General features: G+C 34.3%; 5 protein-coding genes across 5 annotated transcripts; all 5 read right to left on the bottom strand.

Annotated features, from left to right (window-relative positions):
* Positions 1–580: 580 nt before the first annotated feature.
* LOC8276170 (transcriptional regulator SUPERMAN) lies at positions 581–2,187 on the bottom strand. The gene is made up of 2 exons (XM_002529272.2): positions 1,695–2,187; positions 581–1,536 (listed from the first exon to the last, which is right to left on the bottom strand). Exon 2 carries the CDS (start codon positions 1,520–1,522, stop codon positions 830–832), a length of 693 nt encoding a protein of 230 aa, XP_002529318.1. The 5' UTR covers positions 1,523–1,536; positions 1,695–2,187; the 3' UTR covers positions 581–829.
* Positions 2,188–4,611: 2,424 nt separating this feature from the next.
* Positions 4,612–6,624, bottom strand: LOC8276171 (serine/threonine-protein kinase BLUS1). Its single transcript, XM_002529273.4, has one exon. The coding sequence runs from the start codon at positions 6,377–6,379 to the stop codon at positions 4,826–4,828; it is 1,554 nt and encodes a 517-aa protein (XP_002529319.2). The 5' UTR covers positions 6,380–6,624; the 3' UTR covers positions 4,612–4,825.
* A 145-nt stretch (positions 6,625–6,769) lies between these two features.
* On the bottom strand, positions 6,770–10,048 carry LOC8276172 (cellulose synthase-like protein G2). The gene is made up of 8 exons (XM_015725463.3): positions 9,393–10,048; positions 9,131–9,235; positions 8,918–9,037; positions 8,601–8,813; positions 8,330–8,429; positions 8,071–8,243; positions 7,624–7,971; positions 6,770–7,411 (listed from the first exon to the last, which is right to left on the bottom strand). The coding sequence occupies exons 1-8, from the start codon at positions 9,978–9,980 to the stop codon at positions 6,869–6,871; spliced, it is 2,190 nt and encodes a 729-aa protein (XP_015580949.2). The 5' UTR covers positions 9,981–10,048; the 3' UTR covers positions 6,770–6,868.
* Positions 10,049–11,781: 1,733 nt separating this feature from the next.
* Positions 11,782–17,081, bottom strand: LOC8276173 (cellulose synthase-like protein G2). Its single transcript, XM_015725460.2, has 8 exons — positions 15,569–17,081; positions 15,289–15,393; positions 14,821–14,937; positions 14,362–14,574; positions 14,144–14,246; positions 13,873–14,048; positions 13,353–13,703; positions 11,782–13,219 (listed from the first exon to the last, which is right to left on the bottom strand). Exons 1-8 carry the CDS (start codon positions 16,391–16,393, stop codon positions 12,671–12,673), a joined length of 2,439 nt encoding a protein of 812 aa, XP_015580946.2. The 5' UTR covers positions 16,394–17,081; the 3' UTR covers positions 11,782–12,670.
* Positions 17,082–17,496: 415 nt separating this feature from the next.
* On the bottom strand, positions 17,497–27,051 carry LOC8276175 (cellulose synthase-like protein G2). The gene is made up of 8 exons (XM_015725456.3): positions 26,353–27,051; positions 24,948–25,052; positions 24,650–24,766; positions 24,303–24,515; positions 24,099–24,201; positions 23,839–24,014; positions 23,318–23,668; positions 17,497–18,152 (listed from the first exon to the last, which is right to left on the bottom strand). The coding sequence occupies exons 1-8, from the start codon at positions 26,971–26,973 to the stop codon at positions 17,574–17,576; spliced, it is 2,265 nt and encodes a 754-aa protein (XP_015580942.2). The 5' UTR covers positions 26,974–27,051; the 3' UTR covers positions 17,497–17,573.
* Between the last annotated feature and the right edge of the window lie 717 nt (positions 27,052–27,768).

Below are 27,768 nucleotides of genomic sequence, written 5' to 3'. Positions count from 1 at the left end.
CAATCTTAATTGTTATATTATTATTTATGTAATATCCAATGTTCAATATGTTGGTAACTAACCAGCTAGTTGTGATAATCTTTTTCATAATGTAATAGATGCTTTGGAAGTCTCGTTTGCTGCAAGCTAACCCAAGAAGATGATCGAAGACCTCAATCTTATGTTATTTATTTTTTATTTGATGTCATCTACATATTACGTTGAGCACCAGGGTGTATCTCTTTTCTTTTTAGTTAAACCAAGTAGTGATTTTTAAAGTTGTTATGTTACAGTTAACCTAACAAGAACTGCATACCAATAAGAATATTAACTAGAGCAATGGAGAAATTGCAACAAAACATAAAGAAAAGTTTAAAAAGAAAAATTATATAGAATTAAATGACATTCTTTCTCCTATATGAAAAGTTTCTCTCTGTTCCAAAATCAATATGTGAGATATCAATCAGAAACTCTAATTATTATAAGTATTGCAGTATAAAAGACAAGAACTTATTAATTTGTCGAACCAGAAGCTTTTTCTGCTGGCAATATCTAAGAGACTGACAAGAAATCTAGCTACGAAAAGTCACTTGATGGATTATATATTTTTATAATACTGAAAAGATTAAAGGAAGTCTGGATAAGAGAAAATTACATTCCAAATACGTGGTTCAAGTTGGATCATATCATGAACACCTTCGGTTCTAAAAGCATCAAAATTTTTAACATACTAAACATATCATGCCGCTTACAATATTTGATCAGGACCTGCTGCAACAAGCCAAGGATACGTAGTCTTTCAAAGAAATGCAATTGAGCTGGTGCTGATAAAGCTGAAATAGTACTTTATCTAAGAGTATCCCAGTCGAAGTTCCAAGTCTAATTCCTCTTTAGAGTCATTAAAAAGGCCAATCTCCAAATCTAACCTTACAATCTCAGATTTCTTTAAGAACTTGCACCCATCTTCTTGTGTGAGTTCATCAAATTCTTCAGCATCAAAGAGCGATTTCTGGGTTCTGGCTTTTGTAATGGGGCTTATAGGGTCACGAAATGTGCTATCATCAATAACCCATTTCTTGGTTTCGCTAGAAGAAGCAAAAGATGGTGAAGATAATGCAGAAATTGTAGTAGTAGTAGTTGGAGGAGCAGGAGCTGAGGAAGGTATCATGCAAGTGAATGGAGATGATGGAGTACGGTTATTAGGGTTAGGGTTAATGTTAAGATTAAGCATAGTGCACTGACCATCTCTTGGAGGTGATTGTCTTAACCTGGCTCTGTCTCTTCTATGAACATTCATGTGACCACCAAGTGCCTGTGCAGATCTAAATTCTCTTTTGCAAAAGCTACAAGTGTAAGATCGTGGTGGCCATGAAAACCCACCTAGATAATCTTCTCCAAAGCTTTGGCTGTTGCTGTTATAGTTCCATGAATATCTAGTCTGCTTGTTGTTGTTATTGTTGTTGTTATTGTTGTTGTTGTTGTTGCAGGCTCTACTGGCAATACTGTGGTCTTTCAAGCTGTTATTCAAACTGTTCTTCTCCATGGATAATGAGAAACCTATAGCAAGAAAAGAAGGAAGAAAGACAACGGCAGTCTAGCTCAATTTTTATAGAAGGCAAGAACAACAAAGAAAACCCATCTCCAAAAAGTTGAGAAATAAACAAGTAAAGAAAAGAGATGGAGAGCGAGAGAGAGAATCGAAAATTAGAACTGACCAGAGATGTATGGTAATGATATAGAGTGTGGGTCTGGGTCTTGAAAGAAAGAGGAGGAGTACTGTTGATTCAATACTGATGATAAATAGAAGTTGCAGGGAAGAAAGAAAGACCCATCAAATTCTGGAACAGAAGCTGAAAAATCCCATTGGAGGCTGCCAAAGCAAAATGCCCCATATGTTTTAGTCACTACTTACTATAAATGGAACCTCGGCCTGCCAGCCATGCCTGTTTGCCAAATCTAGCAGACTCTAGCCGAACGTATTTTCACTTCCCTTTAAATTGTTTCCAAGTACTATCATGTTTTTGTAACAATTGTAAAGAGAACTTCAGTGATGATGAGTAGATGGTCACAGTTCAATCATCTTGATGACTTGTCTAAGTATAACTGCTTAGAATTTAGGATTCTTAGACGACAAGATACATGACTTGATCTCTAACCAATCTGTTCTTGCCATTAAATCAAGCTTACATAAGTTCAATTTAGATGGTTTATGTCACCAACGAAAATATATAATGCCTAAAAACAACAAAATTGATAAGTGTCAATATATGACAAAGGCTTATGTGTTATCATCAAATGCATGTTTTATTTATCATGGCCTTAACAAGGACTAGTAGACAAAAAGTACTTGATGTTACTAGAGTAATGAATGCCGAACCTGTAAAATGGTTAACTATTCATTCACGACATATTTAATGAATCCCACACATCTGAATCATTTAATTAGTGTGTGCATGAATGTGTTTCATCGAGTTCGAAAAGCTTCTTTAATTCCTGCTCAATAGCTCTGAAAAGTTGCCACTGTATTTGTGCCCGCTAAGTTGCTGTCATCAAAATCTTTGCATATATTGGATATTAAACATTCGCCTTTTTTGTTTTACGGTTACTTTGATTTGTGAATTCCGTTCTTAGATCACATAATTCAACCCATCTTTCGAACTAATTAATGTATATGATTATTTATTAACATCTTTAAACATCGAATTATATATCTACTATCAACTAAATTCGTGAATGCACATCTTCTCTAGCCATTACATTCTAAGTATCATTTCAATGATGATCTATTGTAGAGTAATTGATTCTCGAATTTGAATATATTCATTTCAGCGAATATCAATTGAGCTCATGGTCCAATATAAACCAAATACAAGGTATTGATTATAATGATGCATCAGTCCATATAAATCCTATGATGATGGTTAATTACAGTGGATTGGCCTAATTTATGATTATAATTAACTGTAGCATTAAATTCAGGTGCTAGCTAGGGAGCCCTTGTAATTATAAAATGGTTTTGGGCCCTTGAAGCACAAATGCCGAGTACTCATTCCATAACACAACCGAAACAGAAAAAGGAGGAAGACATAGAAATGAACAATATGATACTCTGTTTACTCAAGCTCATTAAAATTCCAGATGTTTTTTCCTTGTTAAGTTGAAACAATCCACAAGTAGCAACCATGGCTAGTCACACGGTACAAAACTTCACCATACCAAGATCATGAATATTATTTTGTGGTCCCTTAATTTTATTATCAAACATAAAGACACTTACTTACTTCTCAGTTTAAATTTCAAATATGTTCAATATAATTATAGTTGAATTCTTGATATATATGAATAAATGTAAAAGAAAAGAAAATGAAAACATGAGTTTAATATTTAAAATTACAGTTTTAGGAGCTTTGGGAACAACATGAACATGGTATGCATAACTAAAGAATAATAATTAATGGGGGTGGTTGAAATGCACCATGTAAGCAAGCAAGCAAAGTTTCATCTCATTGAAAAGAAAAAGAAGCTTTGAGTTTACAGCAACCCATTATTTCAAAACGACAGGTTATCTCAGTGCATCCATATTTTTAGTTGCCATTTTAAAGTGAAAAGAAGCGCAAGTTTTATCAGAGAGGCCGCATAGACAAAAGATCCTGCCACGTTTAGCTTTAGATATGATGAAAGACAAGTGGCCAATAACGCCACTCCATGCAATGCTATATATAGTTTTGATTTTTAAGGTTCTACAGCCGAAATTGCAGGGTTTGCCTGCAGTGTAACACGTTGCCGTCTCTTCCACTCATGATGGCAGATTGTAAGACAGACAATTTTTCTTTTGAACCCAAAAAAGAAGAGAAGAAAAAGCTTGTTAGTGTTAATGGGTTAATTGCCATATTTATCTATGACAAAACAGACACAGAATAAAGAGGTGTATTATTATGCCAATAAAGAAATAAATCTACATTTGATTTTCTTGCTAATTAAAATTTAAAGTAATTTGACCATTTGATTGCTGTCTCTATCATCAACTTTGAACATTGGATTAAAGTAATAAACCATGTAAAATGCCTTAAAATCTGAGCTTAACTCGATTAATTACCATGTTTATCAAGGGAGAAGAAAGGAAAGGAAGGACTGTCATAGACCAAGTTAAGGGTTTTTTTAACTAGGCAATCATAACTGGTTTTGGGTGAGAATTGTGTTCACAGGTGTGTGTTTCCTCACGGCAAAGGAGAAGCTTGTTTGATTCTTGGGCATAACGGCAGGCCAAAGATGTCTTAGTCGAGCCTAAAAATCTGATCCAAAGTAAAAGGCTTGACGCAAGCCACACACCAAGAAGTCCATGGCGTATTGTTACAGAGCCTCCTGAACTTCAAGCCCAGCCTCATACAATAAAGAAAAAGGTCTTTTTATCATTTGGGCAAGGCTTAGGCCTAATATGTTTGTCATTCATTGCCATGACCAGCATTTGCTGGGCTTTGGTCATCCTGATAGAATGCCATTTATGCGGCTGGCAGGTTAGGTCCCGCTCCAGAAGGGTTTGGATTGGATGGATGGGCAACAAGCAGACTCAATTCACAATATCCAATCCCTCGTTATCTCTATGTTCTAAAGCGATTAAATCCACAATGTTCAAGAAAAAAAATGATTTAAGAATTGAGCATTAGTGATACTAGCAAGAGTAACTGACAGTTGAATTCGAAGACAACAAACAGAACCATTTCAATGAAATTGTTAAGAACATTAATAAGAGCCATTAACTAGGTAAAAAATTTGGGAAAATGTTTAGGAAAGCTATTAGCTTTTATCGTACTAAGTAAACCAAACCACTAATAGGGACTACGCACTATCATTCAGAACCACTGCCATTATATGCACCAGAAACTAAAAGCTTGAGAAACTCCAATTCCATTTCTATCTCAGACTTCTTCTGCTTCTCAATCTCCAATTCCATCCTCAACCTCTCAATCACTTGCATTAATTGTTCTTCTCTAGACACTTCTCCTCCTAACAGCACAATTAGATTTATTACCTTCTGCCTTTGCTCATCCAAACTCTTCTTTAACGTCATTAACCCACCTAGCATTGCTTCCTTGTCGATTTCTCTGTCTCCGTCTCCATTTCCATCTTCACCCCGAGCATTACTCGTCACCTGGATTTCCTCTCCAATTGAAGCAGGTAAGCTCCTACTTGACTCACCAGAATCGACTGACTCGCTCAGCTCAATTTTCCTGTCTTGAATGACAGTTTCACCTCCAAAACGGACCTGCTTCACAATTGAATCATCTATTGATCCTGCAGGAAATACTGGGTCAAGCTCAAAACCCTCTTCATTGAAGTTCCATCCACTGATTCTCCTGATCTTCACAATTTCTTCAAGATTTTCAGTTTCTTGATCTCCAATATCACTACCTTTGTCTATCCCATGTATGGCCTTGTTTTCTTTAAACCTATCTTCAACATTTGGCAATCCATGCAACACATTCTTGACAAGAAAATCCAAACCCTTACAATTCTTGAAAAAGGGATGCTTTAACAGCTTGTCAGCAGAGGGTCTTTTTGATGGATCTTGATCAAGACAAGAAGCAACCAGATCTTTAAAAGACTTAGAGAACTTCTTGCTCTTATCTTTCTTCTGTTTCTCATAATCAGAGAACCGGAATCTTTTCGTTATCTTCATGATCAAAGATTTCGAAAGAGGAAGATGAGACAAAGGAGGGCAACCGTGGGCTAATTCCAACGCAGTAATACCAAAAGACCATATATCAGCCTTGAAACTATACCCAGTATGGGAATGTATAACTTCAGGCGCCATCCAATATGGTGTTCCTGCAACATCAGTAAGCATTAATCTCGATGAACCAGCTGAGGAAGACCGACCTTGTTGTCCGGTGATCGACTCGTAAATAGAGGCTGACACGCCAAAATCAGCGAGCCTAACCTGACCATTTGAGTCTATTAGAATATTTCCTGCCTTGATATCTCTATGCAGGTGGCCTTGTCTGTGAAGATATGACAATGCGTTCAGGGTTTCTTTAAGAACTATAGCAATGCATGGCTCTGATAAACCGTCAGGAAAAGAAGATGAGATTATGGATTGTAGAGAACCGGCTGACATGAAAGGCATAACCACCCAAAGACGGCGGCCAACGGTGAAAGAACAATGAGCTTTGAGGATGTTTGGGTGTGAAAGAAGAGACATAGTCTTGGTTTCCCATCTAAGATTGTCAAAATCTGCTCTAGATTGATCAAGATCAATGGACTTTATTGCGACTATAGTTGAATTGATAGGAATGCATATTGCTTTGTAAACTATAGCACTAACACCAACACCAATCTCCTCTAGGATTTTGTACGAGTCCGAGTCCAGTGGGAATTGAACCTTTACTTGTACTTGAGCCATGAAAGCTAAAATCTTGAAATGGGTTTTGGGAAATTCTTGATTTCTCGAAATGGGTTTGCTTCTTTTTCCAGTTTTGGGAGCTTTTGCTTATAATGGAAGTGTAATGTTTGGGGAAAAAGATGAAAGAAAAGAGAGGGGTAGGTTTGTTCAGGTGGTTTTCTTGTGAGATTTGAAAGAGATAGAAAACAGGTATAGCGGTGAGATCTTTGAGAGGGAGAAGAGACGATGCATGTGAAATTTCAATTGCTTTATCTAACAGAATAGAGAGAGATGATGGTTCTTGAGAATTTAAATAGAAAAGGGTAATAGGCCTTTGGTTTCTACCGCCTTCCAGTTAATTGATTGCTGCGTACATTTGGGTTTCAATTAGTTCATTATTAGAGACGGAAATTTATTAAGCCCATATACATACATTGATTTAACTTTTAAATAACCTAATGGACTAATTTACATAATTGATCAAATTGGTTGGATTTTGTCCAATTGGCACTAAAGGGTCATAGATCCTAGATACAAAAAAGTCATGCACAATACTAAAGATAAGAGGCTCGTAGAAAATGGAACACTACCCTCATCCTTCCTCAATAGCATCCCTTCAATGACTGGAAAATTCACCACTACAATGTAAAGTGAAAGTAAAACTTGTCCAAACATGTTGCTCCAATCTCCGGCAATGAACATCCTAGCAACTCCCACCATGAGAGAAACCATGTTCAAAATGACCAATGTTACTATAGGAGCAAGTAACCTTGTTGACGTCTGGAAATTGAATTTGCCCTTTTGATATAATGAAACCCGCCCTTCATCTGCAACTTTAGTTGTTGGAATAAAACTGGCTTTTCTCAATCCAACACACTTCAAGATAGCATCTAAACTGCCAAATGTATATGCTGTAACAGACTTTATCATCCAAATTCGCTGCTCATTCCACCAGGTTTGGACTGTGCCTCCTGAAGAGAGGACCTCTTCTAAATGTTTCAAGAAAGATGCTAGGAATATGAATGAAAAGATCATAAACCATGCACTTGAAACCTGGTCAGAGTAGTAACTATTAATTGGACAAGCTCTTGAGCTAGAATTCAGAAACCCTGGAAGTGATATATTTTTTTAACCTTTTTTCTTCTCTTTTCTCTTTTGGTTTAAATAGGACTTAAACTTGATGCTTTGCCCAAGTTAAGAAATGGACTTACTATCAGGCTAAACATGTGAATTCTTATGATAGGGAAAAAAAATAATGATGTTACCTTAGGAAATGTAGGGATGCCATTGAAGAGACAGAGTTGGGGCAGAGTAGCTAAACACCACAAGGGAAAGGAATAGGCCGGCTGGAGAGCAAGGCAGCCATAGCACAGTGTCTGAAGCAAAGGCATTTTTGATACCCCATAAATGAAAGGGCAAAACCTTGAGAAAGTTACCTCCATCAAACCAGAGTACCATCTTGTGCCTTGAATTAATGTGTCATTCAATTTTGTTGTAGCACTTCCCAAAAATGCTGGAATTGAAGGATTACAAAAAACAGAAGTCCACCCTTTACAGTGCAAAATCATTCCAGTAAAATAATCTTCTACCACAGAACCATACAAGAATCCTATCTGCTTTCAAGCCAAAAAATAAAAAAGCAATATTAAAAATGTATGATCCATAATTTGTATGCTAAATTGAGAGGCAGGTTTTGCGTAAAAATTGCTTGCCTGTTGACCCCAAAGAGTGTGTTGTTCATATATAGATTTGGCCAAAAATTGTGCCTCTTGCAAGAGTTTGCCTGATGAGTATCTATTGTCATGGATATTGTGTTGGTTGCTATAATGAACTGACATTATAAAGTCATTTGAGTGACCAAAAGATTGTTTTAGCTGCTCTAAATCTGCATCAGGTCAGAAATATATCAAGAGACAGGACAATCAACCAATTTCAACTACAAAACATTTGCTCAAGGAGTATCGCACTCACTTTTGAATGAAAGATTATCATATAATGCATTTCTCTTAATGTAAAAGCCAGTCCCAGATAAAATTGGACCCTGAAGCCCATCCACACCTGGCCACATTATCTAATAAACAGGATACAACAATCAGCAAAAAAAGAAAAAGAAAAGTAACATAGCACATTCCCGAAAACAAGATTTACAACAATCAACAAAGGTTTAACATAGCAATCACATTACTGAATACAATAATAAGAAACCTGAAAATAGAAACAGAAGCAAAATTCATTTACTTACAACGAATAATGTTCTTATCTGGGCATCATAGATGTCACTCTTACTGATGTTATAGAACTTTTGAGGGAATTGGACAAAAGCAAGTGAAGAGGAAATTTTTGGATCAAGATGGAAACACATTGCTTGCCTGGCAGATGTTGGGTCATTGCAGTACATGTCACAGTCTAGTACCAAAAGGTAAGGAGAGTTTGTTATAATTCCTGACACCCTTAGCTGCAAAAATCATGACATCAACATTTTGCTTAACAAACCTAAGTGGACATAAAACACAAAAGTTTACAGTCTGAAGAAACAGAGGATGAGAGGCAGAGAGGTACAAGAACATTGAGTGCTCCAGCTTTAAAATGGTGAGGAAGATTAGGCCTTTTCTCACGAGAAACGTAGACAAGAAGAGGTATCTCTGCTTGATAATCGTTACTAGATTTATCATGAATCACCTGCAGTTCAGGAATAAATAATGACAATATGTAGCAAAGGTATATTATTAGTTGTGCTATAGAATTCATGCACCCAGTTGAAGTAGCTCATACCTCGACTAATGGAGGATGATCATTATTGCCAATGTTACTCTCGTCTTCACTCTCATCATTTTCTTCTGCTCTCTCCACTCGTTCTTTAAACTGCTCGTATTTTCTCTGCAAGATTTGAGTGTTTCGATTGTGAAATTGGACTTCCTTCTTCCATACAGATACAGTTTATTGGACTACATATTATAGATTTCACTTTTCAAATTTATGCATGATGTAAAATTCGAAAGCTCAATAATAAACAAAAAAGAAAAAAAGTCCCAACCTTGATATTCTCTTTTTCCTCTTCATACACCACGCTATCATGAGAATGAAGAAGATCGTCTTCTGAGCTTGAAAAATAAACCTTAGGACACCTCTTCTTAATTCCAAACCTTTTACAAAAGGGTAGCCAAGACCTAGCAAACATGTACGCCTCTCTCATACCCTTCAATGTCAAAGAAGATCCTCCGTCATCAGAAAGATACACAGCAAGCTTCTCCGGCGGATAATCCATCGCCATAGCAGATAAAACGGTGTTCATGACCTCCACCGGCGGCTCCGTCTTGGGGTCTGCAGTGCAAATAAACACATCAATAGCCGGAAGCTCTTTATTTTCCGGTAACCTTTCAGGGAAAACTGTTCGAGAAACCGGCCTCCATAGAAAAGCTCGGGTACATAGCCATATAAAAGAAAGTACCAGCTCAGCCACTAAGATTAGAAGATAAGGATAAAAGGGTTTTGATAGAAGCAAATTAGAGACTCTATAATAGAACAAGAATATCAAAGCTGTGAAGTGAAAGAAAGCATATGATCGATTAATGATGGCAGAGGAGATTTGAGGAGTGCAGATATGGAGATTGGAAGACTCCATCTTTTTTCTTTGAGATACTGTTTCACGGTTTGTTGAAAAGAAGATTTTAGATTACAGATAATGGATTCGGGAATTGAAATATGAGCTTTAGCTAGCTAGTACACTGACCCAAGAACAGAAAATATTAATTTTAATTCTAAAAAATAAAATATTATTATATTAAATATTCTATTAACTAATAAATAATTTTATAATTAGATTAATAATACTAATTTTATTTTATAAAATTATTTTTTAATTATTTTTTAAAATTATTAATTAATTTTAATTTTAATTAAATAATAATTTAATTTTAAAAATCACATTTTAAATTATATTTAATAACCAAATTTTTAATTCTAAAAATAGTAAATATCAATTCTAATATTAAATTATATAATACTAAAATTAATTAATAATTTTTAAATTATAATAGTAAAATTTTAAAATTTTAAAAAATTAAGAGAAACATTTAAAATTAGTTAGTTTACTATTATTTTTTAAAATATTATAATTAATTAAATATTAAAAATTTATTAAATTATATCTATCAATTTAATTTTATAACCGAAATAATAATACCTAGGTCATGAATGCATAAGTAAACGACTAATATAAATTAAATCAGGAACGTCTGAATGAGATGATAAAAATTTATATTTTATTATTTATAAAAATTTTATTTAATATATTTTAAATTATCTCTAGATATATAATAAAAATATAAATATAAATTAATATTTTTATATTTTAAATATTTATATATTAAAAGACAACAAAGGCCAGACTCATCTTTGGATTTTATATTTTTTGACTTTATTTAACTTAATTCTTAATAATTAATTGTGTTTTAATAAACTCCGACATTTTATTTTGTTATCTTTTTATGTCATTCTATTTGGTCGTTATTGCGAGTAAATAAAAAAAATTATATTCACAAAATACTAAATTCTCAACTTTAGTTTATTGAGTCCCTAAAATTTCTTTACTGTTCTAAAAAATCTTTGATAATTTTGATTCATCAAGTCTCTAAATATTTCTATAATGTTTTGTCATATTTTTCACTTTCAAATACTATTTGAGTCTTAATTCATTTATGTCATTAGATTTAATATACAAAATTAAATGCGTATAGAAGAATTATCATACACTTATTCAATTATATTTTTATTATTTTATCTACTTTTTATTAAATGTGAAAAATAATCTTTCTAAAATTTCAATACGAAATAATTTATTATATTTAATTAATATTAAATTAATAGTGTTACTTTCTTTTTATTTTATAAATTAATTTTTCATAATAAATGTCAATCTCATAACAAGTCATTAAATTATCGTCCATCATCCAAACACAGTATGGTAATAAAAAATTTCAAATAAACTGTTATACATTAGTTTAGGAAAGATTGTGCAACTAGATATCATTTTTTTTAAAGTATTTTTTCTTAAATTTTAATTAAATAAATATATCATCCATAAAGTATTATATTTCCTTAATTGAGTTTGTGAACACGCTCAATTTCAATAGACAATATTTATTTTATGTTGCTAAATTGCTATTTAATTTCTCAACTTCAATATTTTTATATTACACTAGTTTTTGCCTCATTTACGTTATTTTTCTATTTTTAAAAACTTTCTTAAGACAAACTCTTAAATTGAAGGAGGTCTTATAAAAGCTTAAAAAGTTAAAAAAGTAAAAGTTTAAGAATATTTTAAAATAAAAAAAGAATTTCAGACTTAATAATTCAAATTTAAGTATTTTGTTAACTTGTTTGACGACATTTGCATGTATGCGCTTAATGGAAGGATTTAAAGATGATAAAAATAAAAGTATGGGATTCATTAAATACAATTGTCAGAGACTAAACTAAATAAATCTAAAAGTATAAGGACCCAGACTGCCAAAACAAAACTTAGAGTTGGAGGTTCAGACCAAGACATAAACCCATCATGAACCAGAGACGCTCTAGCTATTTTGTGAGCAATCTCATTTGCCTGTCTTTTAACAAAAACAATAGAAAAAGAAGGAACATATAAGAGTAAGCAAATACAGGATTCTATCAAAGAGCCAAATTCATTAAACATTGAAGCTTTATTCTGAATATCTTGAACAACAACCTGTGAGTCAGATTCAAAAATGACCCTTTAGTACCCGAGCCGTATAATCCATGAAAGAGCCTCTCGCAACCCAATTGCTTCTGCTTCTTGAACTTGATAACCATCCATAAGAATCGAGGCACCTCAGATAAAAGTCCCTGAATGGTCTCTGAGGATTTCCCAACACCAGTTTTTCCTTGTGCATTGCATTTCAGAAATTCTGTTGGAGGGGCTTTCTATTTTATCACCTGAGATGCATCCTCACTTGTATACTTACTGGGAACAAACCTTTGCTTCGCGTTTATCCAGTCACACAAGAATTCTAGCGCAGCAAATACTGTTTTGTCAAGGCGAGCATGATGCCCATTCCATAATTGCTTGTTCCTCTGTCGCCATAAGTTTCACATAATAAATAATTGACTATATGTTAATTATCCGATATCAAGATAGTAATATACAGGTATCACTCACTTATTCATCGCGTTATAATAAAAATTTATCCAAAAATAGTCTATGCAAGCAGACTTTGTCTTAATAAAGACCAGATAAATCTCCATATTTATTCTCTCAAACTATTTATAGTTTTCAACACTTAGCAGTTGGCGAATTTATAAATAAAAAACGACAGATCCCAAAGCCAATAGAATAATTGTAAACATCGCAAACAACAGGGTTACAAATGGTGGAATACGACCCTTGTCTTTTCTTATAATCATCCCTTCAATTATAGGGTAATTGATGGCCAAGATGTAGAATGAGAGGAGAACTTGCAAAAGGTACTTATCAAGATCCCCTGCAAAAATCATTCTAATTATGCCCACGAAAAATGATGCCATATTCAAGCTTGCTAGGGTAGCTAATGGAGCAAGTAATCTTGTCGAAGCTTGGAAATCAAATTTGCCCATCTCGTATAGCTTAATTTGATCATCGTCCTCCACTTTATTAGTGGGCAAGAAACTAGCCTCCCTTAATCCGAGAGTCTTCATAATAGCATCTAGACTTCCATATGTAAAGCATGTAACTGCCCTTATGGTCCATATTCTTTGTTCATTTATCATAGTCCTGAACGAGGCCCCGGTATAGAGGACTTCGAATAGATGTATAGCAATGGCAGATGTAAAAACAAATATGAAAATGAAAAAGCATGGATTTGAAACCTGTGATAGAATAGGAAAAAAAAAGTTAAAACGAATATAGTAAAGGTAGACATGCATCTGATATATGTCGTTTTTATATAAAAATGAAAATGATAAAGAATTGAGTTTGTGTAATATAGTAGTAATAAATCACCTCAGGGTACAAGGGGACGCCACTTAGTAGGCACAGTTGAGGGATAGTTGCTAAACACCATAGGGAGAAGGATTGAAAAAGAGAGAAAAGAGCAAGTTCTGCATAGCACATGCTTTGAAGAAAAGACATTCTTGGTGGTCCATATAGGAGAGGGCAGAATTTTGAGATACCAACTCCAACTAGCCCCGTCATCCATCTTGTGCATTGAGTCAATGCGTCATCCAAATTTGTAGCTGCAGAGCCCAAGAATTGTGCCCTTGGTGGGTTAAGATAAACTGATTTCCAGGATTTGCAGTGCATTGTCAATCCTGTGAAGTAATCTTCTACCACAGTATCATACAGGAAACCAACCTGATACCATAGTAACCCATTGTATACGTAACAAGGTCTTTCATTAATACTTCACTTTTCTTTAAATTTGTCACATATTCTCTTGAGTGCTAACTGAAGATATCCTTCAATTAATGTTGTAACCAAAAGAATTTTCTTCAGAATAGAAAGATATAGATTATGCACTTACTTCTTTACCCCATTTTGTGCTATTTTCATACGTGCAAGAAGCTAAAACTTTAGCCTCTTGCAGCAATGAAGATTCTCCTTCCCTTCTCATGCTACTAGGCTTGTAATCTGGTTTCAAGGACTTGATGAACTCATTAGAAGTACCGAAAGAGTTTTTGAGCTGCCTCAGATCCCCAACTGTATAACAAAAAAGAGTCATTAAAATATGGGAATAATTAAGGTTTCCGCTAATCATGTATCACTGATAAATATTTATCAAATTATCCATATACCATTATGAATGTTTCTCCTGTCGTATAATGCCTCTCTCTTGACATATAAGTTTGAACCACACATGCATGGACCCTCTAGTCCATCCATACCATACAAACATAACTGAAATGGTGAATAACAAAATATCAACACCCTTAGAGTTTGTACCCATTAATTAATTCAACTTAATTAAGGGGACTGATGAAATTGAGGCTTTAGTTAATTCTCATATACATACCCTGAAATTGTTTCTGATTTCACTGTCATATATATCATTTGCATTGATATTATGGAACAGTTGAGGGAACTGAACGAATGCTAGAGAGGAAGAGATCTTTGGATCAAGGTGGAAACACATTGCTTGCCTAGCCGAAGTTGGATCATTGGAGTACGTGTCACAATCTAGCACTAGTATGTATGGTGAATTGCTTACTACACCCGACACCCTAAGCTGCAACAAAATTGGACAAGTCTATGAAATAATCCAGTTGTATATGTAAATAGATGAATAAAAATATATATTGATACTGATAAGATTAATTAAATTTCTACCCTAATTAATAATCTCGATCAAATATAAATGTTCAATATATATATATATATTGTATTGATTTATGTTTTAGCTTTATTTTTTGGCATCATGATGGAGTTTTATCTAGTTAAGAATACATGTGTATAAAGGGATAGAATTGAGTACCAGGACGTTAAGAGCTCCAGCTTTGAAATTGTGAGAATAGGAGGGCCTTTTCTCTCGAGAAACATAAACCACTAGGGGCATCTCAACATAGTCTTCTTGCTCACTCTCATTTATCATCTGAGAATAATAAAAAATAAAGATATTGCTAATTAATAATTACAAGTTTAAATTGAATTTTTGGTTTGCATGTCAGGACATAGTCAAATAAAGATTAGCACATCCACAACATAAATCTCCAAGAAAATATGATTTCGGACGGTTTGATACTCTTTAATGCTCCCACATTATGTATTTTAATATGAAAAGACGAATCAAAAATTTCACTTCATAAAAATTTAAGTGATTTTGAATTTATTTTTGAAGTAGTATGTTTTTTCAATTACTTTTAAAATTAAATATATAGAAGATTTAAGACATAAACCATAAACCATCTAGCATACAGCCAAAAAGAGGTGTGATCAAGTGTACCTCAACAGCAGCCGAGTGATCTCGACTGTTTGCATTGCCCATCCCTTCCGGGCAACCATTTGCTGTGGCTCTCATTGTACTTTCCTTGAATTTCTCATATTTTTCCTGTGCAAAAATTTCAGCGAATAAATCGTAAAAATATCCGGATGAACCGAGTATATAACAAGTCTCAATGATTAGTTAGCCCCCGCACGTTAAGCTTTTATAAATTCAGAATCTTGCATAATATCTTCAAAATCTTTTAATATATTGAAGAAAATTATAGATAGTTCTATCAAACCTTGATCTTTTCCCTGTCAGCTATGAACTCAGGTGTACTATCATACATATCATCAGCAGCTGAAAAGTAAGCTTTAGGGCACCTTGTCTTGATTCCATGTCTCCTGCAAAATGGAAGCCACCATTTTGCAAATTTCCAAGCCTCCTTCATGCCATGCAAAGTTATAGCAGCACCACCATCATCTGATAAATAAACATGTAGCTTCTCGGCAGGATAATCCAATGCCATAGCTGATAAAACTGTGTTCATAACCTCAAAAGTTGGCTCTTTATTTGGGTCCGCAGTGCATATAAACACATCAAGCCCAGGAAGTTTTCTATCTTCAGGTAACCTTTCAGGAAATACTGTTCGAGAAATAGGTCTCCATCTATGAGCCAGGCCAAGCAGCCAGGCAAAGAAAAGAAGAATTTCAGAGAAAAACACGAGAAGCCATGGTACAGATGTGACTACGGTTTTAGGGTCTTGAAAGAGAAAGGATGTTCTATAGTGAATCAAGAAAGATATAGCGATACAATGCATAAATGCATGAGACCTGTTTATGAGAATGAAAAGCTTGTGGACATTCTTGCTGTGGAGAGGGAGAGAGTTGTCCATTGGTCTTTTTTTCCTTGAGTTGGTCAGTAACTCTAGCTGCCTGTTTTTATAGATACTATGAAATGAGTGGAGTAATTTTTTGGCAGTAAAGTTAGCTGCCAGGTGAGATTTTCCTAATCGGGTCATTCTTGCCTGACCAGGTCCATTTTTGCGGGGTCCTCTTGGTTCATGATAGACCCGGACCACGTCTTTTTTTCTTTTTTTTTTTTTGTAAAAGAAAAATGTTTTCATTTTTTAGTTTAAATAGGACTTGTATGTTAAAATAGATGTATTTATCGTCATACTAAAATTATAAATTTTCAATTTTTCATTATAAAATAATAATAATAATAATAATAGATTATGTAAAAATATAAGACGTGATTTGGAAAAAGCAGAATTGAAGCAGATCACAGGGGAAAGAAATAGACTGGTTGGGGAGTAAGGCAGATACAGCACATTGTTTTTCTTTTGGTCTGAGACGTACTGGAAGCCTCTCCAGAAAAAAAAAATAATGAAAAATTAAAATAACCTTTTATAAGTTTTTGATTTGCGTCTGACAAATTATAAGCTTTATAGATTTGTTAATTCTAAGAATTAGAAGTACTGAAAATTTAAAAGTAAATAATAAAATGTTGTCAAAATTATATATTAATTATTTCGTCATTATGCGGTGTAAAATATAAATATAATCCAGTCTAAATTAGGAAAGACAGGTCAAATAAGCTAAAAAAATCGAATTTTACCAAAAAAGAGAAAAAACAACAAGATACTTAGTAGACTAACATAATGCCACAAATGGAATGCTAATCCGATTCTCCGACTAACAATAGCTAAAGAAACAAAAGCTACCAATAATACATTTTAGAGGGGTAAAAGAAGAAATTTGGCTGAAAAGCTATGGGTTTCACTGTTGGTCATAGTATAATAATTATTATAGTTGCTGCAAATTAATAATAAATTTTATTATTTTTTATAAAATATATGTTTATATATGTAAATAAATTTTTTTGATAAAATAGTAAAAGAATATAAATTTTTAATTTAGATAATAAAATAGTTAAAATGATTTATAACGTGTTGAAAAATTTATTAGTCCAATACTATAAATAAAACGTGGCCAACCCGCTGGTGTCTCATTCGCGCAAGTAATGGGTTACTCCATGTATATTTCAAATTGATATATTTCAAAGAAGATTATATATTTATGAAGGTGTGCTTACTAGCCATATAAGTTATTTAATAGTTTCATTTTAATTATAAGCTGATTTCTCCTATAAATTAAAACTGGAATTAATTTAAAAGAACATTTCTAGTGGAGTACAATCTAGCCAATTAGATTTATCCAAATAATATATGCAAGCAGACTTTGTCTCAGTTAATAAAAGATAAGATATATAATTCTCCATATTTGTTCTTTCAAACTAAGTCTTCAAGACTTACTATCTAGTAATTTAATACATAGAGAGAGTACAAGAGATCCCAAAGCTAATAAAATCATTATGAACACAGCAGATAACAGAGTTACAGATAACGGAATACGACCCTTGTCTTTTCTTATAATCATCCCTTCAATTATAGGGTAATTGATGGCCAAGATGTAGAATGAGAGGAGAACTTGCAAGAAATACTTATCAAGACTCCCTGCAACAATCATTCTAATTATGCCCACTGAAAATGATACCATGTTCAAGATTGCAAGGGTAGCCAATGGAGCAAGAAACCTTGTTGCAGCTTGGAAATCAAATTTTCCCATCTGGTATATCTTAACTTGATCATCGTCCTCCACTTTATTGGTGGGCAAGAAACTAGCTTCTCTTAAGCCAAGAGTCTTAAAAATAGCATCTAAACTTCCATATGTAGAGCATGTAACTGCCCTTATGGTCCATATTCTTTGTTCATTTATCATAGTCTTGAACGAGTCGCGCCCCATATAGACGACTTCGAATAGATGTTTAGCAAGGGCAGACGTAAAAACAAATACGAATATGAAAAAGAATGGATTTGAAACCTGTGGTAGAACAGAGAAATATATTGTAAAATAAATATAATAAAAGCAGACTTGAAATGCTTAATATTAATCAAGATCTGTTGAAAGAGGAAGTAAAGCAAGCATGGCCTCGCAGGCGGAAAAGCACTGCGGGCGTCATCACAGCCCCGAAAGGGAGCAACCATCCCTGTGGCAGGGAAAGACCGCTCCAACTTTTCCCAGAAAAAAAAAGGGACGTTGGACAGAAATACCAAAGCAACCAAGTAGAATAGGCTACCGTTGGTCATGCACATATATATACCAACACAATCAATTGTAAAAATCAGAATCATATATCAGTAAATTCATCATTTCTATTTTCTTCATGGTATCAGAGCAGGATTCAAACCTGTGAAGTATCAATCAAGCAAACAAAAACCAAATTCTCAGAATTTCTTTTTGAAAATTCATCATGTCTCAAACTGATAACAGATTGACCAATATAATCCTCAGAGGTAATCAAAATTACTTCGAGTGGTCAAAAGCTGTCTACATAGGGCTTAGTGGCAGAAGGAAATTGGGATTCATCATTGGGACTAAACCCAAACCCAAACCTACTAGACCAGAAACCCTGACAGAAGAAGAAGTAGAAAAAAATTGAAAAATGGCAGACGACAGACCACCTGGTCATGTCGCTGCTTACCAGCACTATGGAGCCCCAAATTTCCAGGCTCTGCATGTTGCTAGAATCATCAAAAGCAATATGGGACAAGGTAAAAGGCCTATATGACCATCAACAAAATTTTGCTCACATTTTTAATCTCAAACAGGAATTGGCCAGAATCACACAAGACACAAAATCGGGATCGCAATATGCCACAGAAACATTGACAAGATGGGAAGAGCTTCAGACTTACCTACCTCCTTCAACAGACACAGCAGAAATTCAAAAATGAGCTGACAATGATCCAGTATTCACTTACCTGGGAGGATTGGACACAAGCTACGAGAGCTTGAGATCTCAAATCCTCCGTCCCCTTATTGCACGAGGGGCGAAGGAATCTTATGAATCCCTCAGCCTTTACTGAACTCGCAGAAAACTAAGCCTTTGCATCGCGTCACCCTGATCTCACCGAAGAAAAGCGAGCAGGGAGGAGAGCGAGCAGCGGTCGACCGCTGCGAAGCGGTCAGAGTCGCACCTACACCCCAAGCTCAAGCCAACCCAAGGTTGGGAAAGGGGGAGCGGTGAAGGGGTGAGAAGAGGAGGAAGAAGAAGGCCCGAAGGGAACCCTAGGGAGAAAAGGGAATTCAGGGGCTGGGCGTCATATGCAGATTGTTATATGACGCCCCGACCTGACTCCCTAGGGTTACACCAACCCGACCCGGGCCAACCTTGGACCCGACCCGACTCCTCTGAATCCGGCCCAATCCGGACCTTCCAGCCCAACCGCACTTCAAGCCCAGCAAAAGCATCAGGCCCAAGTGGCTGAAATATCAGCCCAATTGCAGGCCTTGGTCCTCCAACCCAACAGGTTTGGGTCAACTTAACCCGACGGGTCAGGTTCAGTTCACACTGCTTTAAATTCCTTACAAAAATTTTCAAAACCTTGTCAAAATTTCTAGATTATTGACTCAGGGGCAACGGATCACATGACCTCGGATCCAAAAAACCTAACCAACCTTAATTTGGTTTCTCCTTCTCACCATGTGACTGTTGCCAATGGAGAAAAAATCAAAATTCAGGGATATGGCACTTCAAATTTATTTAACTCATAAATTGAAAATATTTTTATATTTGCCTGCATTTAAATCCAATCTATTATCCGTGGGTAAAATTACTTATGATTTAAACTGCAATGTTATCTTCTCACCTACCTCAGTCACTTTTCAGGATCGAATCTCCGGGAAGACGATTGGTGAGGGAAGACTAAAAGATGGTCTCTACTACCTTCATGCTCCTCCCAAGAAATGTTTTTTGTCAACAAACCCTAACCAAGACATGCTAATGCATCAACGGTTAGGGCATCCATCCCCTGTTACTTTCTATAATCACTTTAAATATTTTGTCACTTTCATTGACGATTACACTCATACTACCTCTCATACTACCTGGGTGTATTTACTAAAAGGAAAAAATGAAGTTTTTTTTCGTTTTCAAGAATTCTATAATTTCATACAAAACCAATATAATGCTACTTTAAAAAAATTTCGCTCTGACAATAGCACAGAATACATAAACCAAAACTTTTCTACATTCTTTAAACAAAAAAGGATTGTTCATCAAACCACTTGTATCAACACCCCTGAACAAAATGGTATTTCTGAACGAAAAAATAGACACCTTCTCAATGTCGTTCAGACTCTCCTTTTTCAAAATAATGTTCCATCAATTTTTTGGTCAGATGCCCTTTTAACTGCTGCCTACCTAATCAATAGACTTCCCACTGCCATTTTAAAACATTTGAGTCCCCTAGAGGTTCTCAAAGGTAGGAAAATTGATTTAAGTCACCTCCGAGTCTTTGGCTGTGTTTGTTATGTTCACATAAACCGCCAACACAAACTCGATAAAAGTTCTGTCAAGACCCTATTTTTGGGATATTCCTCCACTAAAAAGGGATATAAATGTTATGATTCCTATACACATAAAACCTACATCTCTCGTGATGTCACATTTCTTGAGACAATTCCTTATTACACCACCCAAACTCATGATAATCCTCATAGGCCTTGCTCGCTAGTATTTCTGCCTAACTCTGATTTTTCTCTTAGCAGCCCTACTCAGGATTTTATACAGGGGGAGCCATCTACTGTCTCAAGGTCGTTCCTTCAGGGGGAGACAATACAATTGGAGATACAACCTCTGAAAGTCAATCTCAAATCAGTGACAGCCAACCTCAACCTCAGGAGGAAGCAATCGCCTTGAGAAGGTCCACTCGTCAAACTCGCTCCCCTGAAATTAAGAGATTATGTATCTCATTCGGTATCGTATCCTATCCAAATTTTTATTTCCTATGATACCATATCAAGTCAATACTGTAGCTACTTAAGCCAGATCTCATCCCATCCTGAGCCAACCAACTTTTACGAAGCCAACACCAATCCCAAATGGTGTAAGGCTATGAAAGACGAACTTCAAGCGCTAGAAAAGAATGACACTTGGGATATTGTTCCTTTTCCTGCAAATAAGAAACCAGTTGGATGCAAATGGATATACAAAATAAAGTATAATAGTAATGGGACCATTGAGAGATACAAGGCCAGACTCGTCGCCAGAGGCTTCACTCAAACTTACGGAGTTGATTACCAAGAGACATTTGCTCTAGTCGCCAAGATGAACACGGTCAGAATCCTTCTCTCAATTGCAACTAATCAAGGATGGAGCCTATTCCAAATGGACGTGAAGAACGCCTTTTTACAAGGAAATCTAGAAGAAGAAGTTTATATTACTCTCCCCCTTGGTCACAAATCAGCCACAGATGCACCCATGGTATGTAAGCTAAAAAAGGCCATCTATGGGCTTAAACAATCTCCGAGAGCATGGTACGCCAAACTAAGCCTCTTTTTATTAAAAATTGGTTTTGCTAAATGCAATTCTGACTCTTCTATGTTTGTTAAACACAATCTCACACACACTGTCATTATTCTTGTTTATGTTGACGATATCATAATAACAGGAAATAATGATCAAGGTATTAAGGATGTCAAACAAAGTCTAAAGAAAGAGTTTGATATTAAGGACCTCGGGCAGCTCTCATATTTCCTAGGCATAAAAATGGCAAAATCTACCAAAGGTTTATTCCTATGTCAAAGAAAATACATCCTCGATCTTTTAAAAGAAACCGAAAAATTAGGGGCTAAACCTGCCTACACTCCTATGGAAACCAAAGTCAAACTCAATCTTGAAGATGGAAAACCTCTAGCCAACATAGGACAATTATCAACGTTTGGTAGGAAAGTTAATATACCTCACTGTCACTAGACCTGACATATCATTTGCAGTAAGTATGGTGAGCCAATTTATGCATGCCCCACGCACCTGTCACCTAGAAGCTATAGATAGGATTCTCAGATACCTAAAGGGTACCCCAGGTTAGGGAATCTGGATGAAAAATAACAATTCTAATTCTATAGTTGGATTTTCTGATGCAGATTGGGCTGGAAGCTGTGACAGAAAATCAACCACTGGTTTTTGTATTTTTGTGGGAGGAAACTTAGTAACATGGAAAAGCAAGAAGCAAAACGTTGTTGCTAGATCCAGCGCAGAAGCTGAGTACCGTGCAATGGCATCAACATCTAGCCAACTCATTTGGATCAAGCAAGTCCTCAGAGATATGAAGGTAGAAATTAATGGACCTATGACAATGCATTGTGATAACCAAGCCGCCCGTCACATTGCATCAAACCCTGTGTTTCATGAACGAACTAAACATATTGAAGTGGATTGCCACTTCATCAGAGAAAAGGTTCAAAAGGGAGAAATTGAAACTCCGTATATTAAGAGCCAGGACCAACTAGCTGACATCCTTATAAAGGCACTTGACAAACAGACGCATCACTCAATTTTAAGCAAGATGGGTTCGATCAACCTCTATGAACCCAACTTAAGGGGGAGTGTTGAAAGAGGAAGTAAAGCAAGCATGGCCTCAGACACTGCACAGGCAGAAAAGCCTGTGCAGGGCAGGTCATCACAGGCCCTGAGAAAGGGAGCAACCATCCCTGTGGCAGGGAAAGACCGCTCCAACCTTTTCTAGAAAAAGAAAGGGACGTTGGATAGAAATACCAAGGCAACCAAGTAGAATAAGCTACCGTTGGACATGCACATATATATACCAACACAATTAATTGTAAAAATCAAAATCATATATCAATAAATTTATCATTTCTATTTTCTTCAAGATCATAATGTATGAAACTCTCCTTATCATTCTTTTTATATTTTGCATTTTATTTTGGTTTAACAATCATGCAAAAATTACCATGAAATAAATAATCAAGTAAAATGCGCTCTGGTACCATGAGCAGAGAGCTCATTACTAAGAATTGGACTTGGTCCAGTAATTACCAAAATGATTATATGATTAGCTATTTAATTAGTTGGATCTTAGCACTTATGGGTCCTTTTAAGATTTATTCATTTTTTTAGCATTGTTTGTATAAAAATGAGAAAGGTAAACAATTGAGTGCCAACGATATAGTAATGTTATTACCTCAGGGTACAAGGGAATGCCACATAGTAGACACAGTTGAGGAATAGTTGCTAAACACCATAGGGAGAAGGATTGAAAAAGAGAGAAAAGAGCAAGTTCTGCATAGCACACGCTTTGAAGAAAAGACATTCTTGGCGGTCCATATAGGAGAGGGCAGAATTTTGAGATACCAACTCCTACTAGCCCGGCCATCCATCTTGTGTATTGAGTCAATACATCATTTAAATTTGTAGTTGCAGAGCCCAAAAATTGTGGCCTTAGTGGATTAAGATAAACTGATTTCCAGCCTTTACAGTGCAAGATGAATCCTGTGAAGTAATCTTCTACCACAGAATCATACATGAAACCAACCTGATACCATAGCAATCATATACAGAAAGAAAGTTCATTTTACAGTATTCACTAAAATATATGACAAGATTTTTTATTAGTTCTTTTCTTGTGTACTAAAGATATATACCCTTTGCTCTATTATGTTTTTATTCAAAAATATAGAAAGAAAAAAAAGATTATGCACTTACTACTTTTCCCCATTCTGTGTCATTTTCATACGTGCAAGAGGCCAAAGCTTCCATCTCTTGCAACAATGAAGAGTCTCTTTTCCTTCTCATGCTACTCGGTTTGTAGTCTGGTTTCAAGGACTTGATGAACTCATTGGAAGTACCAAAAGATTTTCTAAGTTTCTCCAGTTCTCCACCTGTGCAATAGAAAAAATTCGATAAAATTGAAGGAAAGATTAAGGATTTCAATAATAACATAACTTCAATTGATTGTTCTATACCATTATGAATGTTTTTGCTGTCATATAATGCCTCTCTCTTGATATAAAAGTTTGTACCAGACATGCATGGACCCTCTAGTCCATCCATGCCATACCAACACAGCTGAAATGGTAAAAAAACAAAATTCCAACAGAACATTAACACATCATTCCAATTTTTACTCTTCAACTAATTAAATTATTAGGGTATTAATTATATTTTACCCTGAAAATATATCTGATTTTACTGTCATATATATCATCTGCACCAATATTATGGAACAATTGAGGGAACTGAACAAATGCTAGAGAGGAAGAGATCTTGGGATCAAGGTGGAAACACATTGCTTGCCTAGCCGACGTTGGATCATTGGAATACATGTCACAGTCTAGCACTAGTATGTATGGTGAGTTGCTTACTGCAGCGGACACCCTAAGCTGCAAAAACATCAGAGAAGCCGATATAAAATAATCCAGTAATGTGTATATATATATATTAGCTCCATTTTTTGGCATCATGATGGAGCTTGATCTATTTAAAATTGATGTGTATAGAGAGATAGAGTGAGTACAAGGATGTTAAGGGCTCCAGCTTTAAAATTGTGAGGAGAGGAAGGCCTCTTCTCTCGAGAAACATAAACGAGTAAGGGCATCTCAACATGGTCTTTTTGCTCAATCTCATTTATCACCTGGAAGATATTTATAATACTTTATTAATAAAAAAGAATATGAAAAAATGTCTTTTAGGATAAACTTTGAGGACTCCATTGACATTCTTCTGAAAGAACAGCACTGGTTAGGATTTATAAGACATGAACCAATGATCTAGCTTACAGGCAAAAACAGATATGGTCCAACTGCCAACTGTACCTCAACGAGTGCAGAGTGATCCCGACTATGTTCCTTGCCTATCTCTTCCAGCCAACCATTTTCTCTGGCTTTCATTATATTATCCTTCATTTTCTCATACTTGTCCTGTGCGAAAATTACCAGCTCAGAAAAATATACACCTTGCAATGGATAAAGACAAAAGAAAGCAGAGGGTAAGGGATAATTACCCAAACTTCAAAACAATCTTATATTCCACAATGTTTCTTTTTCCATAGAATAGGGGGAAAAAAACAGAAAAACAAAACAAAAAAAAGAAACCATTCTCCTTGGTTACGACGCCGATTGTTAGGGCTTAGTCAAATGTACATATATCATTTAAGATAAAATATGTACTTGTTGCTTGTACTGACTGCTCATCTGTGCTTGTACAGGCTGCTCATCACAAATCAACAACGAAAAAAAGAGCAACTTTTCTTACAAATTCAACTTTTTCCACGTTGAGAAATATAGGCTAAAAGTCAACCGTTAGAGTAGGATCTTAACTTGTATATATAACAATCAACAGTTTGTAAAAAATCAGAATTCTATCATATAATAAAATCACAGATTTATAAAATCTTTAATTATAATTTAGTTCATATAATATAATATATGGGGATAATAAATCTGGAAAAACTTGTGTTAAATTCATATTAGTTGTTCTTAAAAAGAAGTATTTTAATGTTTTACTAATTAATATATACTAGTCGTTTAATTATGCATTACACGACAATTATTATTATTTTAATTATAAAATTAAATTTATAAATAAAATTTAAATAAAATTTTTAATATTAATTTATAATAATTTAAAAAATAATAGCAAACCAATTACTTTTAGATGTTGTTCTTACTATTTTTTAAAACTATAAATTTTATTAGTACAATAATATAAAATTATTCTAAAAAGTATTTACTAATTAATTTTAGTATTATATAAATTAATACTATCAATATAATTAATGTTGCTATTTTTTAGAATTAAAATTTATCATATAATTAAAAATTATTTTATTATTAAACGTAATATTAAGAATATAATTTAAGATATTATTTTTAAAATTAAAATTAATTTTTAATTAAAAATATAATTTATTAATTAATAAATTAATAAAAAAATTATAAAATTACATATAAATTTAAATTTCTTTTTCAAACCTTCACTGACTTGATTGGACACAAAAGACTAACGTCATCAATTGGTCGAATCAGTCTCAAACTTAACAGGCCGATAACTTAAAACATAGCTTAATTAAGTTCAAATTGCATCTAAGAATAAATTCCAGCATCTTCAAAACCTTTTAATATATAGTAGAAAAGACACTAAGAGATTGTGACAGTATAGGAAAAAAGAAATATATAACCAAATAAATAAAACATGGTTAAGTAAGTTTGTTTATAAGACCTTGATCTTTAACCTGTCAGCTACGAACTCAGGTGTATTGTCGAAGATATTATCTTCAGCAGCAGCAGCACCTGAAAAGTAAGCTTTAGGACATCTTGTCTTTATTCCATATCTCCTGCAAAATGGAAGCCACCACTTTGCAAACTGCCAAGCCTCTTTTATGCCATGCAAAGTTATAGAAGCACCGCCATCATCTGATAAATAAATATGAAGCTTCTCGGCAGGATAATCCAATGCCATAGCTGATAAAACTGTGTTCATAACATCGATAGTTGGCTCTTTGTTCGGATCCGCAGTGCATATAAACACATCAATCCCTGGAAGCTTTCCATCTTCAGGCAATCTTTCAGGAAATACAGTTCGAGAAATTGGTCTCCATCTATAAGCTAAGCCAAGTAGCCATGCGAAGAACAGAAGAATTTCTGAAAAAAACACCAGCAGCCATGGTATAGTAACTATAAGTCTGCCTATGCCTATTGGGTTATGAAAGAGAAAGGATGTTCTGTAGTGAATCAAGAAAGTTATGGCGATACAGTGCACAAATGCGTGAGACTTGCTTATGATAATAAAAAGCGTGTGGACATTCTTGTTGCAGATATGGAGAGGAAAAGAATCATCCATTGATCTTTAATTTTTCTTACTTTCTTTCGTTTTCTCTTGAGTTTGCAAGTAAGGCTAGCTGCCTGTACTTATAGATGATGACATGAATAATTAATGATTAGGATCTTGGCCATTGCTTGTGAGCTGTTGGAGATCACCGGGCTGTGAGAATAGGAGGATGGTGATAAAGGCATATAAAAATCGAATGCGATGAAAGTCATTGGTTGCATTTAACAATTTATTTGATTGCTTGACTGAGTGACACATGTCATTAGCTTTTTATATTAGAAATTCATATTTATTTTATGGTAAAATAAGCTCACTTTACTTTGTATTAAATATTATTAATTTTTAATTAATTTAAATTTTATCTTTTAAATTTTATATGAAAAGATGATTTATAGTTCATTGAATCTTCTACAATTTTATAATTATGAAGATAGTAAATATTTTATAAAAATGATAAAAAAATTTAATATATTTTACAAGTTATATTAATTTTTTATAAATATTATTAGTTGCGAAAAAATGAATAGTATTATGAAAAAAATATTATTTTTAAGAAATTTATAGATTTATAAAAAGATTAGAAAATTTATAGAAAATACTAAATTTTTTATAATCTCGAAGTATATTAATAAATTACAAAATGATAATTATTTTCATATTTTTTTGTAAATCATACTAATTTTTTATAAGTGTTACTAGTTGCAAAAAATAAATAATTTTATAAAAAATAATTACTTTTATGAAATTTATAGATTTACAAAGAATTGACAAGGTTATAAAAATACTAAATTTTTCGTAATCGTGAAA

This window comes from Ricinus communis, chromosome 9, assembly GCF_019578655.1.
Source record: "Ricinus communis isolate WT05 ecotype wild-type chromosome 9, ASM1957865v1, whole genome shotgun sequence".
Taxonomy (NCBI): Eukaryota; Viridiplantae; Streptophyta; class Magnoliopsida; order Malpighiales; family Euphorbiaceae; genus Ricinus; species Ricinus communis.
Note: the sequence above shows the minus strand (reverse complement) of the source record. Positions and strands in the feature narration are given on the sequence as shown.

What these genes read in the sequence shown, in the direction of transcription:
- LOC8276170 (XM_002529272.2), bottom strand. Translation starts at nt 1,522, where the DNA reads ATGGAGAAGAACAGTTTGAATAACAGCTTGAAAGACCACAGTATTGCC.
- LOC8276175 (XM_015725456.3), bottom strand. Translation starts at nt 26,973, where the DNA reads ATGGATGATTCTTTTCCTCTCCATATCTGCAACAAGAATGTCCACACG. An exon ending in CTGACAGGTTAAAGATCAAG is followed by an intron (nt 25,053 to 26,352) that starts GTCTTATAAACA and finishes ATTTTCGCACAG; the next exon opens with GACAAGTATGAGAAAATGAA. An exon ending in ATCACTCTGCACTCGTTGAG is followed by an intron (nt 24,767 to 24,947) that starts GTACAGTTGGCA and finishes AATATCTTCCAG; the next exon opens with GTGATAAATGAGATTGAGCA.
- LOC8276173 (XM_015725460.2), bottom strand. Translation starts at nt 16,393, where the DNA reads ATGAAAACATTTTTCTTTTACAAAAAAAAAAAAAGAAAAAAAGACGTG. An exon ending in ATCACTCGGCTGCTGTTGAG is followed by an intron (nt 14,938 to 15,288) that starts GTACACTTGATC and finishes TATTATTCTCAG; the next exon opens with ATGATAAATGAGAGTGAGCA. An exon ending in CAGGAGAAACATTCATAATG is followed by an intron (nt 14,049 to 14,143) that starts GTATATGGATAA and finishes TTTGTTATACAG; the next exon opens with TTGGGGATCTGAGGCAGCTC.
- LOC8276171 (XM_002529273.4), bottom strand. Translation starts at nt 6,379, where the DNA reads ATGGCTCAAGTACAAGTAAAGGTTCAATTCCCACTGGACTCGGACTCG.
- LOC8276172 (XM_015725463.3), bottom strand. Translation starts at nt 9,980, where the DNA reads ATGGAGTCTTCCAATCTCCATATCTGCACTCCTCAAATCTCCTCTGCC. An exon ending in AGATAAGAACATTATTCGTT is followed by an intron (nt 8,430 to 8,600) that starts GTAAGTAAATGA and finishes CCTGTTTATTAG; the next exon opens with ATAATGTGGCCAGGTGTGGA. An exon ending in ACACTCTTTGGGGTCAACAG is followed by an intron (nt 7,972 to 8,070) that starts GCAAGCAATTTT and finishes GCTTGAAAGCAG; the next exon opens with ATAGGATTCTTGTATGGTTC.